Genomic DNA, 19,450 nt, shown 5'->3' with positions numbered 1-19,450 from the left:
GAGGCAACCCACAGAAATGGGAGAAGATATTTGCAAATGACACTACAGATAAAGGGCTGGTATCCAAGATCTAGAAAGAACTTCTCAAACTCAACACCCAAAAAACAAATAATCAAGTCAAAAAAATGGGCAGAAGATATGAACAGACACTTCTCTGAAGAAGACATACAAATGGCTAACAGACACATGAAAAAATGTTCAACATCATTAGCCATCAGGGAAATTCAAATCAAAACCACACTGAGATACCACCTTACACCAGTTAGAATGGCAAATATGGACAAGGAAAGAAACAACAAATGTTGGAGAGGTTGTGGAGAAAGGGGAACCCTCTTACACTGTTGGTGGGAATGCAAGTTGGTACAGCCACTTTGGAAAACAGTGTGGAGGTTCCTCAAAAATTTAAAAATAGAGCTACCCTATGACCCAGCAATTGCACTTCTGGGTATTTACCCCAAAAACACAGATGTAGTGAAAAGAAGGGCCATATGCACCCCAATGTTCATAGCAGCAATGTCCGCAATAGCCAAACTGTGGAAAGAGCCGAGATGCCCTTCAACAGATGAATGGATAAAGAAGATGTGGTCCATATATACAATGGACTATTACTCAGCCATCAGAAAGGATGAATACCCAACTTTTACATCAACATGGATGGGACTGGAGGAGATTATGCTAAGTGAAATAAATCAAGCAGAGAAAGTCAATTATCATATGGTTTCACTTATTTGTGAAACATAAGGAATAGCATGGAGGACATCAGGAGAAGGAAGGGAAAAATGAAGGGGGTGGAAATCGGAGGGAGAGATGAACCATGAGAGACTATGGACTCTGAGAAACAAACAGGGTTTTAGAGGGGAGGGGCTGGGGGATTGGTTAGCCTGGTGATGGGTATTAAGGAGGGCACGTACTGCATGGAGCACTGGGTGTTATACAAAAACAATGGATCGTGGATCACCACATCAAAAACTAATGATGACTAATATAACATAATAAAATTTAAAAAAAATCATAAAAAAAAAGAAAGTTGAATAAAAAGAAAAAGGGAGAAAGCTGACTTTCTATATACTGAACCTCAGTTTATAACATACTTGATATCTGATTTTAACACGATACTTATCTATCACAAATAACTCAGAGTAATGTTTGCCCATATACCTCCCTGTAATCTCCTGCTCTCTATCAAACATATATACTGCTTATGAATCTGATGTACTTTGAATATTTGTGTGCTGTCAGTTCACAGAACTTTTCAAGCTCTCTAGGAGGAGAAATCTAAAACCCTACACCTTCGGCGCCTGGGCGGCTCAGTCGGTTAAGCGTCTGCCTTCAGCTCGGTTCATGATCCCAGGATCCTGGGATCCAGTCCTGCGTCGGGATCCCTGCTCAGTGGGGAGTTTGCTTCTCCCTCTACCCCTCCCCCCTGCTCATGATCTCTCTCCCGCTCTCTCTCTCTCAGATAAATAAATAAAATCTTTAAAAAATAAAAAAATAAAACCCTATACCACACTATCAGTCTTTTTCTAAAGATGTTGAAAGATGGAGAAAACTAAAATATTTTCTCAGAAAATATGAGAAGCCACATACCTGCTGGAGGTGTTTCGTGATGGTCTGACGGCTGGCTGGGCCGGCTTCTCCCTACTTCATTCACGGCTATGACCCTGAACTGGTATCTGACGTATGGAGCCAAAGACAGTGTGACTATCGTTTCTTTGCCCTGGACTCTAGCCAATTCCTCCCATCGACCAGGTTCTTCTTTATTTCCTTCAAATTCAACAATATACTCTGGCAGTAGAAAGTAGAAGCATAGGGGAAAAAAAATCAAAAACATTAGAATGGATTTAGTATTTTTAAGTTACACTAACATTTACACACAGTATAAAAGTTTTAAAGGATGTTTTAAGAAGGATAATCTAGCAACTGTGGTAAAAAAAAAAAAAAATGGCTTGAATATTAATTTTGACTCAGGAGTGTAAGGAGCATAGTTATCCCAAGTCCTCCCTACCGCTAATATGGCTATTGTGGTCATCTCCAGCTTCCCATGTCAGCCGAACACTCCTGTTCTGTCTCTCAGACAATTGTAGGTTTTCTGGTGGATCTGGAACATCTAATTAATAATAAAAATAAAAGTAAGGAGAATGCAGACCATGCCTTTGTCTACCCCATTTCCTCACCGAGGCACATTGCCACCCCCCTTTCTCTCTGGGCCCTGGTCTCTAGGCCCAATCATCCACTTCTCAGCAGACCTTCTGGCTCTTTTTTTTTTAAGATTTTATTTATTTATTAGAGAGAGAGAGAGCACAAGCTAGGGGAGAGGCAGAGAGAGAGAGAGAAACCGGCTCCGCACGAAGCAGGGAGACCAACACAGGGCTCGATCCCAGGACCCAAAGATCATGACCCAAGCCAAAGGCAGACACCCAACCAACTGAGCCACCCAGGCGCCCCAACCCTTCTGGCTCTATTTCAAATGCAGCTTCCTGCACATCTACTCCCTTCTGTAATATTCTCACCCTCTACTCTGATTCCAGTTCTCAAAGGGCATCCTTGACCATGGGTATCAAAATTCTTTTAGAAGTAGTTATTAGCAATGAAGATTTGGGGAACCTAGGTGGTGCATTTGGTTGGACAACCAACTCTTGGTTTCAGCTCAGGTCGTGATCTCAGGGTCATGAGATTGAGCTCCAGCCCCGTGCTCAGCAGGGAGTCCCCTTAAGTTTCTCTTTCCCTCTCCTTCTGCCCCTCCCCCTGCTCTCTCTCTCTCTTTCTCAAAAATAAATAAATAAATGTTTAAAAATAAATGAAGATTGGGGCGACTGGGTGGCTCAGTCGTTAAGTGTCTGCCTTCGGCTCAGGTCATGATCCCAGGGTCCTGGGATCGAGCCCCGCATCAGGCTCCCTACTCTGTGGGAGCCTGCTTCTCCCTCTCCCACTCCCCTGCTTGTGTTCCCTCTCTCGCTGTGTCTCTCTCTATCAAACAAATAAATAAAATCGTTTAAAAAAATAAAAAATAAATAAATAAAAATAAAAATAAATGAAGATTTATTTCTGGACCCTATATCTCTCTGGCATACTAAAGGAGCTGGGCCCAGGAATCTGCATTTCTAAACAACTGCCCTGGGTTATAATTATGCACAATTTTGAGAAACATGATCTACCTCAAGTGGATCAGTGTCTTTCAGCTCATATGCTTATTTATATGCCTGATTCATTTCCTGTATATGACAGATCTTCAAGAGTAGGGACTGCATTTTATTAATATTTGCATCACCAACAGTGCTTTGCATATAAATGTTTTGTGACTAAATGAATAAGTGAAAAGTATATTATCACTTCAATCATGCATGTAATTACCATATTAGAGCAATAAAATTAGGTCCTATGACTATAGGAAAATAAGATAAAGAACATGAACTCAGGCTTTCTTTTCTGCATGCTCTGGATTTTTATTGTAATTTCTAACAATGAATTCTCAGTACATTATAGCAACTTTTATACTCTCTTGGCCTAGAGCTTTGAAAGAGTAGGAAGGCAGTTTATATCGGAAGAGAAAAATTTGGCACTGATAAATATTGTCTCAGAAACTAGAAAACTGAGTAGGTGATGACTTCTTTTAAGTTTTTATTTAAATTGCAGTTAGCTAACATACAATGTAATATTAGTTTCAGGTGTACAAAATAGTGACTCAATACTCCTATACATCACAACCAGTGCACTCCTTAATCCCCTTCACCTATTTGACCCATTCCACCCACCCACCTCCCTTCTGGTAACCATCAGTTTGTCCTCTATAGTTAAAAGTCTGTTTCTTGGTTTGCCTCTCTCTCTTTTTTTCCCCCTTTGCTCATTTGTTTTGTTTCTTAAATTCCACATATGAATGAAAAGGTATAGTATGTCTTTCTCTGACTTATTTTGCTTAACATAATACTCTCTAGCCCACCCATGTTGCTGCAAATGGCAAGATTTCATTCCTTTTTATGGCTGAGTAATTATATGTATGTATATGTATACACACACACACACACACACACTACTTCCTTTTTACCCATTGATCAGTTGACGGACACTTGGGGCGCATATATCCTTTTAATTTAGTATTTTTGTATTCTTTGGGTAAATACCTACTAGTGTGATTGCTGGATTGTAGGATAGCTCTATTTTTAGTTTTTTGAGGAGTCTCCATACTGTTTTCCACAGTGGCTGTACCAGTTTGCATTCCCACTAAGAGAGCAAGAGAGTTCCCCTTTCTCCACATCCTTGCCAACACCTGTTGTGTCTTGTGTTGTCGGTTTTAGCCATTCTGACAGGTGTGAGGTGATATCTCATTGTAGTTTTGATTTGCATTTCCCTGATGATGAGTGATGTTGAGCATCCTTTCATGTGTCTATTGGCCATCTTTTTTTTTTTTTTTTTTTTTTTAAAGATTTATCCATTTGACACAGAGAGACAGACAGCTAGAGAGGAAACACAAGCAGGGGGAGTGGAAGAGGGAGAAGCAGGCTCCTGACTGAGCAGGGAGCCCGATGCGGGGCTCGATCCCAGGACCCTGAGACCATGACCTGAGCGAAGGCAGACGCTTAATGACTGAGCCACCCAGGCGCCCCTGTATGTCTTCTTTGGAAAAATGTATATTTATGTCTTCTGCCCATTTTTTAACTGGATTATTCAGTTTTGGGGTGTTGAGTTTTATAAGTTCTTTATATATTTTGGATTCTAAGTAGGTGATGACTTTAAGAGTGTTAAGAGCGTCCACGGAAATTTTTATTAAAATAAAAGCAACTGTAAAACAAAACAGACAAACAAACAAAGAAAGCTTATCCCTAACGGTCTTTACTTCCAAAATTTGGTTTCAATGCTCTCTTGTATTCAGGGACATTTATCTTTTCTCAGAGGAGATAATTAAGTAATATCTCACAGGGGCTTCCCATGGGCTCTTTATTCTCCAAGTGGGAAGCAACATCTATCACCCATGCTGAGTACTTGCCGACTGCTGGAAATTTACATTGGGAAAAAATACATTGTTTTAAAATGTGGTCACTGACTGCGCATAAACTTTAGGGCCTTAAATAAGAAATTATTTCCTCAACAGTTCTCAGATCTGTGAGCACAGAGAATTTATGTTTGTCTCCAGCACTGAAGAGCTCACGCATTTTTAAAGTTACCTGAAGGAACCAATACAGCCTGTGGCATCTGACATTAAAATGTGCTTTTTCCCAGAATATGGAACTAAGCTGATGGGCTGCATTGATACTTAAAAGACTGATACTCTTAAAGGACAGTTACTTCTAATTGAAATGGGTCAAGCATATGTTTGCAAAAATTGTTTTCTCAGGAAAAGGGGTTTTTATAGAAACTACACAGGGATCTAGTTGTTACTGTCCGTTAGTGAGATACGCTTCCTAAGACCCGAGATTGGTCTAAAAAATTAGAAGGCAAACTCCAAGAAGTGGTTAAGAAAATGAAATCTGTGTCATAGGATATTTTTTAAATTAATTTACTTTTATTCTTAAAAAATTGGTAAAAAAAACTGCATATGTAAATATTACATATAATCATAGCAACTATTTATCTAAAATTATCAAAATTTAATGGTTCTAGAAGACGGTAGCCTAATCACAAGACTGAAATATTAAATTTTACAAGGCAATTTGACAGCATGAACCAAGCAGTAGGGAGCCCAATCCCTTTGCTGGCTCCACAGCTCAAAATATTGAGGGACAAAGTCTATGGATCCTGAGACCTACCCCTACACTTGTGGTGGCCTGGAATAAACTCCAGTGTTACCTGAAGCTCCACTATTTTATCTGATGACTTACTAGTGAAATAATTCCTACAGGGTGGAAACTTTCTGTTTGTAGTCCCCTAAGTAGCTGAATTCCTATGGCCAAACATCTCACCTAAAGGTACAATTCTATCGAGCCAAGCCCATTCTCTCTACTACCTGGGCACTCCGTGTGTGTGTGTGTGTGTGTGTGTGTGTGTGTGTGTGTGTAGAACCCAGTCTGATGACCATTTGCTTCACTTGAAGAGTTCCATCCTGTTTACTCATTTTTCACATCCAACCTCCAAAGAAACTGAATTATTTCCTCTCAGCCTGTACTTCCGTTAGCAACCTACCTGTGGATCCCAGCAACCAGAGAGCTAAAGATACAAATACCTGTTAATTATAATGATTAATCTACACATCTAATAAAGGAGTTTAGGCAAAATCAAACACTTTCAAAGAATATCAGAAAACTAAAGAAAGACTAAATGGTGCCCACGGAAACAAAATTATAAGAGAAAACTATAAAAAAAATGTCTCTATCAACCAGGGTCCCAGCAGAAATTAAATAGTTCACACAATTTGGATAGTACCAAGAGTTGCTGTTGTTGTTTTTTAACTCTTTCAAAAGATCATTGGCAGAATACCTGGGGTGGGGGTGGAGGGAGCAGTTAACAGAATCTTATCAGGAAGGATTTTGTGAAGAGATCCTCCCTGGGAGAAATCAATGACTTTGGACACAGCCTGCAGGGAGGGAATTTGGAGAATAAACACACCCACCCACCCACCCTCCTCTATTTCCAGGGCTCCTCACTAGCGGAACCAAATGGAAGTTTGAGGGTGAGCGGTTTGTTGGTGTTGTCCGCATCGCTCAGGTTTCCATATCAGAGAGGTTGTGGAGAGTGAATCTGGCAAGGGAACTGAAGGAGAGATGGTCTAGGAGATGCTTTCAGAGCTAATGGTGGTCTAAGAGATGCTCCAGGCTGGTCTAAGAGGTTTGGGTGATTGCAGGGCTAATTGTGTTGATTACACTAGTGAATTATGCTAAACATTTCCTAATTAGCATTATCATAAAAAAAAAAAATCAACGGCATTCCTTTGCAGAACTCTTGAAGTTCCTCCTCTCCCTTCCTGGAACACTGAGAACTCAGTCCGAGTCTCTGGTCTAGAGCGTGACCACTGAGCCACCACCACCACCACGGGAGGCCCAGCCTGATCCCCCCAGCCTAACCCATCTCCATTCCTCAGCTCTATTTCTCTGCATGCTAGGAAAGGGCAGCTCGAGCGCCCTGACAACTCAAGCATGCTTCAGTTTTCTTTCTGCTGATAACATCGCCTACCTCCCACGGCTATTGGCAACATTACCCATGCAGTGAAAAGAAATTAAGCATTAATTAATTTCTTTAAAGCCAGAAGAGAAGAAAGCATTTGAAAGTGGAATGACTATTTAAATGAAAAATTCGAACGAACAGTATATGTGCAGGAGCTCAAATAACTGTTGATTTAACAGCCTAAGAACAATGGAATTTAATCAGTGATGGGGAAGAAATGAACAGTGATTTCTCGTTAGTGCACTTACCGAGGACAGTTACTTGAGTTACATCAGTAACACTATCCAGAGCAGTTTGAGCTGAACAGGAGTAAATACCTTGATCCTCTAAGGTGACATTAGATATCGTCAAATTAGCTCCATCGATAATTATCCTACCAGTAAAAAAATTGAGTACACAATGAGGATGAAACAACAGAAACATATATGCAAAAATATATATTCCCCATAGGAAAAAAAATTCAAGAGTCAAAAAAACAAAACAAAACACAGCTTCACATGATGCAAATTTTATTGGTGCTACAGTTGAAACTGGAGATGAAATGTCACTTGAACAACTGTCTACACAGCCATGAAAGCTATCAGTTGGTTTTGTTTTGTTTTAATTACCAAGTCCAGTCATCTGTGATGCACGGGTCAGTGACAGAACTGTGCTGCCAGGTGTTTCTAATGACTGTACTATGTTACAATAGTTAAGATACATTTGTATAATTCTTAAGGTTTGTTAAGGGAATCATCTACATAGGATCAACTGGGGTGCTTCTTACAAAGGCACATTCCTGAATCACGCCCCACATCTACAGAGCCAGACTGACCTGGAGTCTGCTAATCTGTGTTTTTGACAAGGGTCCTTTTTCTCCACCCCTCTACTTCACATGTAGAATGACCATCTGATAAATCTGGTAACAATTGCACTGTGATTTATTTGAACAGTAGAGGGCAGACTAGTACCGCTTTTTTGTAAATCACTCGCCACTAGCTTTTTATCATTTGTTCTATTTTGCCAATTTGTAATCCAGTTTAGGACATGAAAATTTCTTTACTATAAATTATACCTTTTACCCTATACCTATGTACTGTCAACTTAACTATTTAAGCACTTTTAGGAAAATTAAGTTCCACTAAATTGAAATATATTTACAACAGTTTGCTATATAGTTGAAATAAATAATGTCCTTGCGGAAAGGGACTTATATGATTGACATTTCTGATGTAAAACTCACTTAACCTCTTCCTAGGTAAAAGCCTCTAGCCCCCTGCCTACCTACCAATAAGAAGTTGTCCCAGCAGAACGTGAAAGACAGGAGCTTACTAATGGTTCCCTAGAAATTTAGCAGATACCTGTGATCTCAGCTCCCTGCTAGAATTCCATGCCCGCTCTGGGCCCCAGTCAACCCAGCAGCAAGTGTTACTCCCAGCCCTCCCCAATCCAGAGATCTCTTCTAAGAGATTCTAGCTAAGATTACTGTTCTTCACCCCTACCCTAGGGAAAACTCGCAGAACATCTGTGTCACTTGCTTAGTTCACTGAGATAGTCAGAGGTTCATTTGAGTGTCAGCCCCAGGAGCCTACAGAAACCATTCAACAGGGACACACAGAGGATGTTTGGAGTTTCTGGGATCAGGGCCTAAATATGCAGATCCCATCACCAGCTAGGCACCAGTCTCTGATTCCCTTTTTAGCTATAGCCCAGAGGTCATACGCAAGACCCCAGGCAGCTAGGCAGCAGTGACAAAAGAGGGAGAATATGGAGAGATCCCAGCAGTTGATAGACTGACTTAAGACCTAACCTAAGGGTGAAGATCTCCATTGCAATGTGTAGTCTTTTAGGTCCATAATTAATCTCCTCTTGTCTCAGTGACAACTAGTTGTTAATACATCCGCTCCTTTCCACAAACTCTTATGTATACAGGAGGGATGAGATGGAATCAGTTAAGTACCCAGCCGAGACCAAAGCCCCTGCACGGAGGTGGTGCAAGCACATGTTTGCACACATACACAATAGGGGCCAAGCAGGTTCGAGAAATGAGAGAGGCCATTAAATGTCTGCAGACATCAGCACAAATCATGAGAGCTAAACTGGACTGAGTACTTTGTGTTTTCTGAGTGCTAAGTATGTTAACTCATCAATAACCCCATGAAGGTATCTTAGAGTGTAAAATTAAGGCATAGAGAAGTTATGCAGCTGGTCGAAAGTCAAAGACATAAGAAGTGACCAAAGTGAGATTTAAATCCAGGCCACTGGACTCAAGTCCATGCTCTTAATTACCACCCTGCCACAGTCTCACCAAAGGAACGCATGTTCTACCTTCAGATTTATTTTTTCAGAATGACGAATAACAACATAAAACTGCAGGTGAGATTTGGCTAAGGATGGTCTATTTCTAACCCCTACTTAGTCACAATCCAAAAGACAGGAGAGCTAACCTCTGTCTGCTTTCAAAAGATAGCATAAGCATTCAGTAAATATTCTTTTCTCTTTCTCTGATATACTTAATACTGTCTAATGCTAGTCAGCATCTTTTCACACTTCCTTCCACATTCTCTCTTCTATGTTTTTTTCTGTATTCTCCATACGGAGATTAGGAGGCTTAACAGTGTATTTGTCCATACTTTCTAACTGGAAGGACTGGAGGTATGACTCAGGTTCTGCCCATGCATGAGATAGACTCATCAGAGTTTGGGATAGAAATGGGTGACAGGCAGGGTCCCCTCTGGGGCCATGTGAGCAGATACGCCTCACACACCTGGAGTGGGCTCTGTTTCATGCGCTAACAGAAAGGCACACATTCTATAAAAAGTCAGCAGCAAAAAGCAGCAGCCAACCATGGGAGAGAAAAGTGAAACCCTGCACTGCATTACCTTTTAAATCCTGCCGAGAAGACTGAAATGTATTTAATCACTTTTCGTATTTTACTTCCATGTGAACACGTTTACAACTATTTTTTTTCAACTGCTCAGTGTTGATCCCAAGCCAGGACGACGACAGAGCGTAACCCCTTCCCTACCTGCCATCCTCTGTGGCATTAATTTCAAAGGCTTCTCCATTCTTACTCCAGGACAACTTCAAACTCTGCCTCAAGTGCAGGTCACACGTGCTCTCACAATGTAATTCAAGCACGTGCAGTCTGGGGACGCGAGGATTCTTAGGAGCAACTTGAAGTTTTGTAGCATCTGTTTTTAAGCAAACAAAGAGACTAGTGAGATGCTTACATCCCAGCTTACTTTGCAATCAGGTGCCTGCAATTTAATCAACCCCAATTGTCGACGGAACAGTCTTATCTTCACGCAGTGTTTGTCACGCTGTAATTTCCTGACGTCATGTTTCATTACTATTTTCTTTCCATCAGGCCTGGACCTCTGAGAAATTAGGGTGGAAGTACTAATTAATATCTTAGAAGTTCCCCTTACTACCTCTTGGGCAAAAGGAGTAGGCAGAGTGGGAGCCAACAAATGTCTTTAGAGGTTGAAAAAATACAATTTCCCTTTCTAGTGCTTCTGGTCATGTGATCACACCACTGTAAGGGGGGAAAAGGAAATTAATTGATTTTCTATTAATGTGTTTATTAATAATTCAGAAACTGGGGGTTAAATGGTAAAGCCCATGCAAGGTGATCTGTCAACATGAAGGTGGGAAATTAGAACTTAAGCCCGGTGAAGAAGAGGCTGTGTCTGTTTTGTTACATGAAGTATCTGCACAGCCCAGAAGGGACCCTGTATCCAGCAAGCACTTAACACATATTTGCTGAAATTCTTGTTGAATGAGGTATAATGAGTGATATTGTAAAAGTAACTTAGTGGTACCCATAATATGAAGCTCAAAAATTTAGCTTCAAATTCAAATATATCAAATAAATTAAATTCAATTTCAAATCAAATGAATTAAAAAGAATCACATTTGGCTGTCTTTAAAATGTCTGCTCATTATGGCTGTTTCAAAATTTAGGATCCTTACTCTTAGAGGCCATATTAAGGGTAGATGTACTTTACCCCCCTGTACCACTTGGTGACCCTCTCAGAGGCCAAATCTCATGAGCTGACCTCCAATTCCACAATACGTTTTAATATTCACTATCTACATGTTACTACATGAACTGATTAAAAATTGAAAGTGATAGGGGCGCCTGGGTGGCTCAGTCATTGAGCGTCTGCCTTCGGCTCAGGTCATGATCCCAGCCGGGGTCCTGGGATCGAGCCCTGAGTCCGACTCCCTGCTCAGCGGGGAGTCTGCTTCTCCCTCTCCCCCTGCTTGTGTTCCCTCTCTCACTACGTCTCTGTCAAATAAATAAACAAAATCTTAAAAAAATTTAAAAAATTTGAAAGTGATAAAAAAAAAAAAAGATCGTTCGGTATCCTAAGCATGAAACTTGAAGAGATTATTTAATTGAATTAATTGTAAGTGAATTATTAAGCATCTACTCCTATTTCTAAACTTAAAGCCAGAAATCCGCTTACTAATAATAGATACCATTTAATAAAGCCCTTATCCTATTGACCAGGACCTCTGCTAAGAAGTTCATGGTCACATAACAGTTTATAATTGTAATAATTCTACAAATATTAATATTTTCACCTTACAGAGAACATAAGGCTAAAATGAAATTAAGTAACACCAAAGTTTCCCAACTGGTAAGGGGTTGAGCTGGAATCTGAACCTAAGTTTGGCAGAGACCAAAGCTCTTGCTTTCAAACACGATGCGATATAGCCTCTTACCCAATTCCACTCCAGAAATTTTTTTTATATGCAAAAATTGTGTTTTTGTCCTTCACTCATAAGGTACCTATATATGCCTTACATATAAAGTGGGTGCTTAGAGCAGATGAAAAGTTCATGACCCTGTCCATCCTTTTGTCAATTACAGTTCTGAGGTCCACTCTGGGCCAAGCGCCGTGTAGGGCAATAGGAAGGTGAAGGTTCATTCGGATTCCGGGCTTCCCTCTCTTTGACTTTGAATCTGACTGAGTTGCTAAACTTTGATATAGGTTGGTTGTATAAAGAATAAAAAGAATCATCTTCACAGACTTCACAAGGGCATTTTGAAAACTGTCCATGACACATAAACACCCAGGCAGACGTGAGCTAAGCAGACATGTGAAGAGAATATCTATGTGCTTAAAAATACAGTCCACATAACATAATAAAATAAAATTAAAAAAAAAAATACAGTCCATGGGGTTGGCATGTTGGACTTAGGGTACAAAAAAACCCAAATACTGTAAAAGAATATAAGACAGAAGAAAAACAAGGCAGGGAGGGTACGTGTGTGAAGAGAGACAGAAATATCAGGATATCCATGAAAACGATGATTCAACAGATACACTTGTCATCTAAGTAGCAGCAGTGTAGGCTACGATAATGACATGTCACAAGCAATATAGATTCTCCCTACAATCACTGTAGGATTTCTCTATTATGTGTTCCTGAAAAGGACTTTCGGAGCAATTTTAAAACCAAAATACTAGTGAAACCCAGGACTTTGTTCCGAAAAGAGAAAAAAATGCAAAGCGGTTTATGATGCAAAAAGAGGACAAAAAAATCTTCCATCCTGTCATGCCCCAGTCTTTATGAAGCTGAACTTTTATGGGTTTGTGAAATTTTTAGCTCCAAGAGTTGATTGCTGATGACTTTATGTTGAGTTGGTTACTGAAGTAAAACACAGTCACAGAAATATCCCAAAATAGAGCATTTTAAATTATTGCCAGTCATCCCCCAAATACCTAAGCCCCTCTTAAAATTGTAAAAAGCCATGAACACATCATCAGCACATCCTATAATTTCTGTGACAGTCTTTTCGATAAAACACAATCTGGGAGCTTAGAAATACAGTCTAAGAACTTTAACAGGCACTCAATAAATCATATTGTTTCATTTCGAAAAATGAAGACAAACTAAACCCATGTGAGAATTCATGCAAAGTAAAACCAAAATAAAAATACTTCTAATATCCAAGTTGGCTGTGACTGCGGTTTTTCCTTTAGCGTTTTCTACCCAACAAGAGTATGAGCCAGCATCATCTTCTGTGGTTTTGTTGATCTGCAATGTGCCATTTTCATGGACATGGTACCGTCTACCTTCAAGAGGTTTCGCCTCTTCCACCTTCTGCCTATGAACACAGAAAACATAAATCAATTTTAGATGTGACAGAACTGTAGACGCTTCCTGAAACTGGCTGCTGATGTCATTCAAGCTTACCCTTTCTTCAGGAGCTCTGCAGACCTTATGAAATGTTCCATTGGGGTTTATGTTTTTCTGAGAATGGGTCCTAGCCGAGGTGTATATCTGATCTGCCCAGATAGACTGTGATTAGAGGAAATCCGGGCCCATGCTCTATGCTTCTGCTGCATTTCTCGTAGCTATAAGGACCATTTCTGCATCTGTCCTCACAGCTTAATAAATATTTTCTGGTGTATTGATGGTGAACTCTTTAGTTAATGATCGCTTCAGGGTGCTAAATGGGAAAGCTAGTAATTGAAAGAGATAATGAACCTTCTGAACCTCCTGCCATCCTGGGGGAACATTGGTCATTCAGAAATATTATAGGCCAGGAAGTAGTTCCTGTCCCGTGGACATGGATTACATTTGCCCTTATCAACCCAGAGTCATTTTCTCCTACATTCATCCATTTTCTGAGCATTTGCTGCCAAAGCTTGATTTACCCAGTACATTTCACAATAAGAGGCTCTGCTGGAACAAAAAAAAAAATTCAAAGGGTAAACTCTGGCTGCCATTCACATGGTACTTTCTAGAGCTCGGGACTAGGGCAAGGCCAGTGAGGCACTTGCCTCAGGGGTAAAATGTAAGGATTGCCAAAAAATCTCAGGACTCAAGATAAATAATATTTTAATGGAGTTATTTTTAAAAATAAAAAGCACACAAAAAAATCCACGATGAGCAAAATATCCAATTTTTAAATAAAGACAGGATCTGACCCTGCCCTTGCCTGACCCTGCCTCCCCCTCCTCACTCTAATCTCAGCCCTGCAGAGCCATGGCAGACTTGTTTAAGAACAGTTCATCCAAGGTTTTCTGGTGAAGTAACAAATGTGGCAGATCCACACGAGGTGTCTGGACTTATTACACCAATAGATATATTGAAATTAAATTCAAAATACATGTTGGAGAAGTTTTAAGCATGTGTTTGGAATCAAATGCATGCTTAGATAATTATTTAGAAAAGACCCAAAACAACAAAAAAAAGTACAGTTAAGTCTGAACAACATGGATGTGAACTGCCCGGGTCCACTTGTATATGAATTGTTTTCAATAAATATATTGGAGAAATTTTTGGAAATATGCAACAACTTAAAAGAACTCACAAACTGTGTAGCCTAGAAATATGGAAAAACATTTAAGAAAAAGATAGCTATTATTACAAAAATAAAGCATGTGATACATATAACATCCTAAATGTGTGTTAATCAACTATTTATGTTATGGGTGAGGCTTCTGGTCAACTGTAGGCTATTAGTAGTTAAGTTTTGAGGGAGACAAAAGTTATACGTAGATTTTCAATTGCATGGGGGATCAGACCCAACCTCCACAATGTCCAAGGGTCAGCTGTAATATATGACTTTTGATATACCCATAATGAAAAACCAAATCTATCTGTAAAATTGTCTTAGTAATCACTTTAATTCTTTGCTTTCCTTTGTAAGCAGAAATGGCTCTCCCTAATCTCCCCATGAGACAAAAATCCTGCACAGCTAGTCAACAGTTCCGGGAGAAGTAGGTAATTAAGTTTGCTACCTTATTTCTCAGAGGTATTGGCTACATGTAACAACAGACCGTCAAATGATGGATGAAGACACAAGGTGAAATCTACCACTGACATTCTCTTAAGAAAACCTTGTACCAGCTTACCAGGACACTGTTGCTTCAGGTGAAGCAAAGAACTCGCAGTGTAAGAAAGCACTGTAACCAACCACCGTAGCATAATTCTCTTCATCTTCGGTTTGTATCAGTGGACGGACATCTGTTTGAAAATGACATAAATACAGTTGTCAATGTTCATGTAAGAAATAATGTACACACATTAGATTTTTCTATATCCTAGTCATATTAACAGAAAGGGGAGACAGCCGAATATTGCAATATATGTTCCTGAATTAGAAAAATATCCAAATTCAATACATTTTTGAAAGCATAATTTTAGGGGCGCCTGGGTGGCTCAGTCGGTTAAGTGACTATTGATTTTGGCTCAGGTCATGATCTCGGGGTCGTGTGATCGAACCCCGCATCAGGCTCTGTGCTGGGTGTGGAGCCTGCTTAAGATTCTCTCTCTCTCCCTTTGCCCCTTCACCCCCACTCCTGTGCACACACACTGTCTCTCTAAAAAAAAATAAAGAAAAAAGAAAAAAGGAAGTATAATTTTAGTTTGAAGGCTAATACCCAAATGTTAGATGAAAGGTACTTTGATGATATTCCCCCCCATGTTTTATGTGTCTGGAATTCAACTGACTTGTGTGCACGACCTTGAACATCTTCCCTTAGAAAACAGCAGGTAAACAGTCTGCTTACCTACAACATCGATATTGGCATTGGCAAGGATGGTGCCATGGACATTTGAGGCTTCACACTGGTACACAGCAGTGTGATTCGGTTGCAGGTTGGTAAAACTGATTTCCCCGGGGGAGACAACATCACCAGCAAATGGATTTTCTGCAAGAGATTAAAGAATGTCAGTTTGATAAAAAATAGGACATAAAATATTTACACACCATTTATTAAATGTGTCACACAGTATTTATATTTTAAGACCAGTTTAGGGTGAATAATAGTTCACTGAAGCCAATTTGTAGAATTTCTTTGCATCAACCATGGGCTTTTCTTTCTAGACCCTTCTCCAATTTCAATCTTCCTTCAGATTACTACTGATTTCTAAAATATTTGTTGATCTCTAGCTCATTGCCTCTCCCTATTCATACCCATAAATAAAATTTCAGATTTTCTGTTCAGCATTCAAATCCCACTATAACTAAACCTCACTTATTCTTATAAATTTAGGTTCCAATACTGCCAAAACAAATCACATGATCAGCATAGAGTGATTCCACCAGTCCACTAACACTGGCTCCTTTGTTCGGCATTTGACACTTCTATTTCTCCATTTGATTTTTCTTCCCTGTGCCATTTTCTGATCTATACCATTCATTTCAATTGTCTTGCTTTCCTATTTAACCGTGTTGGATACACAGCTCATATATTTTGTTTTCACAGTAAGAGTAAACACTTCTTGAGATCAGGGGCTAGAGTTTCTACTTTTTGGCAATAAATCCAACCTTACTCCTGATCCAGGTATAATTCTGGAAATGTCTTTGAGAAATGAGAAAATCTAATATTTCCAGTACATTTATTAAGGGCCAAAGAACTCTGTTGGAAGTAGCACATGTGTTGTTTCATTAAAGAGGAAACATATTAGCTACGAATGTCGAATGAGGGACACAGACGTTAAAATTTTTAGTTTAAATGACATTACAAGGGGCGCCTGGGTGGCTCAGTCAGTTGAGCGTCTGACTCTCGGTTTTGGCTAGGGTCATGATCTCAGGGTCATGAGATCAAACTCCAAGTCAGGCTCTGCGCTGCCTAAGATTCTCTCTCCTTCTCCCTCTGCCCCTCCCTGCTAGCCCTTATTGTGTCTCTATTATACAAAATAGTGACTATACTAAGTTTTGGTTTATAGAAAACATAGAATATTGCTTATTAAAATAGAAGAGTATCCTTATACATTTGAGAGTCAAAAATGAACATAATTTGGGGCGCCTGGGTGGCTCAGTCATTAAGCGTCTGCCTTCGGCTCAGGCCATGATCCCAGGGTCCTGGGATCGAGCCCCGCATCGGGCTCCCTGCTCGGCGGGAAGCCTGCTTCTTCCTCTCCCACTCCCCCTGCTTGTGTTCCCTCTCTCACTGTCTCTCTCTCTGTCAAATAAATAAATAAAATCTTTAAAAAAAAAATGAACATAATTTTACACTTGACTGTGAGCTCCACATAGGCAGGATCTTGTCTGTGTGTTGTACACAGTGTCCCCAGTGCAGAGTGGAGGCAGTCAGTAAATATTTCCTGAAATGATGGAAAACCATTTATGTTGGGTGGCATTCTATTCCTAGAAGGTCTCTGTGGTAGGCAGAGTAATAGCCCCCAACAGATACCCACATTCTAATCTCTACCACTAGAACATATTATACCTTCCATGGCAAAAGGGACTTTGCAGAGGTGATTAAGGTTAAGGGCCTTGAGATGGAAGGATTATCCTGGATTATCTAAGTGGGCCCAACGTAATTACAAGGTTCCTTAAAATCAGAGAAGCTTCCCTGGCCATGGCCAGTGGAAAGGGTGATGAGGCTATGAAAAAATGGTCAGATATGCAATGATGCTGACTTTGGAGATGGAGAGTCTTGTGCCAAGGAATGCAGGCTCTCTCCAGGAACTGGAAAAGACAAGGAAAGGGGTTCTCTCCTAGTCCCTCCAGAAGGGAACACACTATGGCTGACACCTTCACTGCAGCCCAGGGAGGCTTACTGGACTTCTAACCTACAGAATTGTAAAATAATACATGTATACTGTCTTAAGCCACTAAATTAGTGATCATTTATATAGCAAGAGTAGAAAAGTGGTACAATCCTGCAGGGCAGTTTATCTCTTGAGAATGCTCAGGATGAGTTGTTCTTTAAAGTTCTTTAAGGCTTTAAAGGACTGGAACCTCTGATCTGATTCCGCATTCCCACACCCGACACCCAGCTCTACAACTTTCAGAGCTCTCCCCATCGTTATCTTTAGACTCCTTGTTTCATCTGCCCATGGTAAACCCTGACTCAAACACAGCATTACAAAAAGAAAAAATGAAACTGTAGCCACAGATTTGAGATGACAAAGAGCTAAGCATGGCTTGAGGCTGCCTTTTGGGAGAGGTATGGAAACTGCAGAGTGTTGCTGCAGATGGGCCAAGGCTAACAAGAGCTCCTGGGATTCAAGAAAGCCAGTTCTCTATCAATATCCACCAACACACACTAGTTCTGTCATAAGTTGTCTTTGGTCAGCTCAGTGGGTGATAATGCAATAAATATAGTGGGAGAAACTTCAGCTCTGAGACTTCATCATTTCTGGGTTCCGTGTCTGGCTCTAAATAGACTGGGGTTGTGTCTTCAATTAAGTAACGTGACCTCCCTGAGCCTCAGTTGCCACATGTGCAAACTGGAGAATAAAAAATTAAAAAAAAAAAAATTCTCTTCTGCAGGGCTTGTTAGGAAGCTCACAGATACTAGAGGCAAAGCATTTGAAAAAGGTTAGGCCTGTTACCAATACTAGTAACCAGTTTCATTTAATTTTGAAATACCACATATAAAAGATATAGAATTGCTAGAACTGTAAGCTCAGAGAGATTCAGTCAGCCCACCGTGATCAAGCACCCCAAACTATAAACGGCTACAGCCCATTTGCGGGGGAGCAAGGAGAGCTGTGGAAGGAACACTGAGCTTAGACTGCAAGGATGTAGCTTTGGCTCTACACCAGCCATTATTCAGCTATGCGGTCTCGTGTAAGTTAATTTCAGCCCTGACCTCCTCATCAGGAACAAACCTAATGGCTCTACTTTGAGAATACATCCAGAACCTAACCATTATTACTACCAACCTAGCCCTCGGCTCTAGGGTCTTTCAGGCTGCTTCTAGCTGGAGCACTCATACGGCTGCTTCTCCATTCAGAGGTCAGAACAATCCTTCGTTAATAGATCAGATCACATCATTCTCCTGCTCAAGAACCTCCGAGTGCTGCCCATCTGATTTACAATAAAATCCCAAGTCTCCAGTCGGGCTTTCACCTTTACACGCTCGATGAGGCTCCTGTACCAGCTGACTGATCTCGTGTCCCAGCCCTTCCCACTCACTCAGCTTCAACCACCCCGGACTCCTTGCTTGACATCAACACTTCAAACATACCTCAGGGTCTTTGCACTCCCTGACCTCTCTACCCTGAAAGCTCCTCCCCATGTATTTACATGGCTGCCTCCCTCACCTCCTTCAGGCTTTCTACTTAAAGGTAAATTACCACAAGGGGCTTACTAGTATTATCTTAAAATAAAATAGCAACTCTAGGTCCTGAACTTCTCTTACACCCAGCCCTTACTCAGCTATTTTTTATCTACCACACTACAGCACACATTTACGTGCTTATTCGTCTATTGATTGACTCTCCCCACTAGGTTCATTTTATTCACGGCTACCTCCCAAGCAATAAGGCCAGTCGGCGCCTGGCACAAAGAATGCGTTCAATAAATATTATTGAATGAAGGAATCAATCGGTTAAATATGAATGATCGTACCTCCATCAAAAATGTTCACTTGGGGATTCAAAGCAATATGTGAAT

The 19,450-nt window shown here is 40.4% G+C and overlaps 1 protein-coding gene across 13 annotated transcripts in view; it reads right to left on the bottom strand.

The window, feature by feature from the left end:
- The window catches only part of CHL1 (cell adhesion molecule L1 like), a 207,054-nt gene that overhangs the window by 27,590 nt on the left and 160,014 nt on the right, over nucleotides 1-19,450 (bottom strand). For all 13 annotated transcript variants that reach the window (XM_032411794.1, XM_032411789.1, XM_032411792.1 and 10 more), the window contains 7 exons: nucleotides 15,609-15,749; nucleotides 14,952-15,063; nucleotides 13,029-13,195; nucleotides 10,100-10,265; nucleotides 7,341-7,465; nucleotides 2,006-2,107; nucleotides 1,588-1,785 (listed from right to left, as the gene is read on the bottom strand). In XM_032411794.1, coding sequence (XP_032267685.1) covers nucleotides 1,588-1,785; nucleotides 2,006-2,107; nucleotides 7,341-7,465; nucleotides 10,100-10,265; nucleotides 13,029-13,195; nucleotides 14,952-15,063; nucleotides 15,609-15,749 — 1,011 coding nt within the window. The remainder of the gene's footprint in view (nucleotides 1-1,587; nucleotides 1,786-2,005; nucleotides 2,108-7,340; nucleotides 7,466-10,099; nucleotides 10,266-13,028; nucleotides 13,196-14,951; nucleotides 15,064-15,608; nucleotides 15,750-19,450) is intronic.

This window comes from Phoca vitulina, unplaced genomic scaffold, assembly GCF_004348235.1.
Source record: "Phoca vitulina isolate PV1807 unplaced genomic scaffold, GSC_HSeal_1.0 scaffold13, whole genome shotgun sequence".
NCBI classification, from domain to species: Eukaryota; Metazoa; Chordata; class Mammalia; order Carnivora; family Phocidae; genus Phoca; species Phoca vitulina.
The sequence above is the reverse complement of the archived record's forward strand: the minus strand, read 5'-3'. Positions and strand labels throughout refer to the sequence as shown.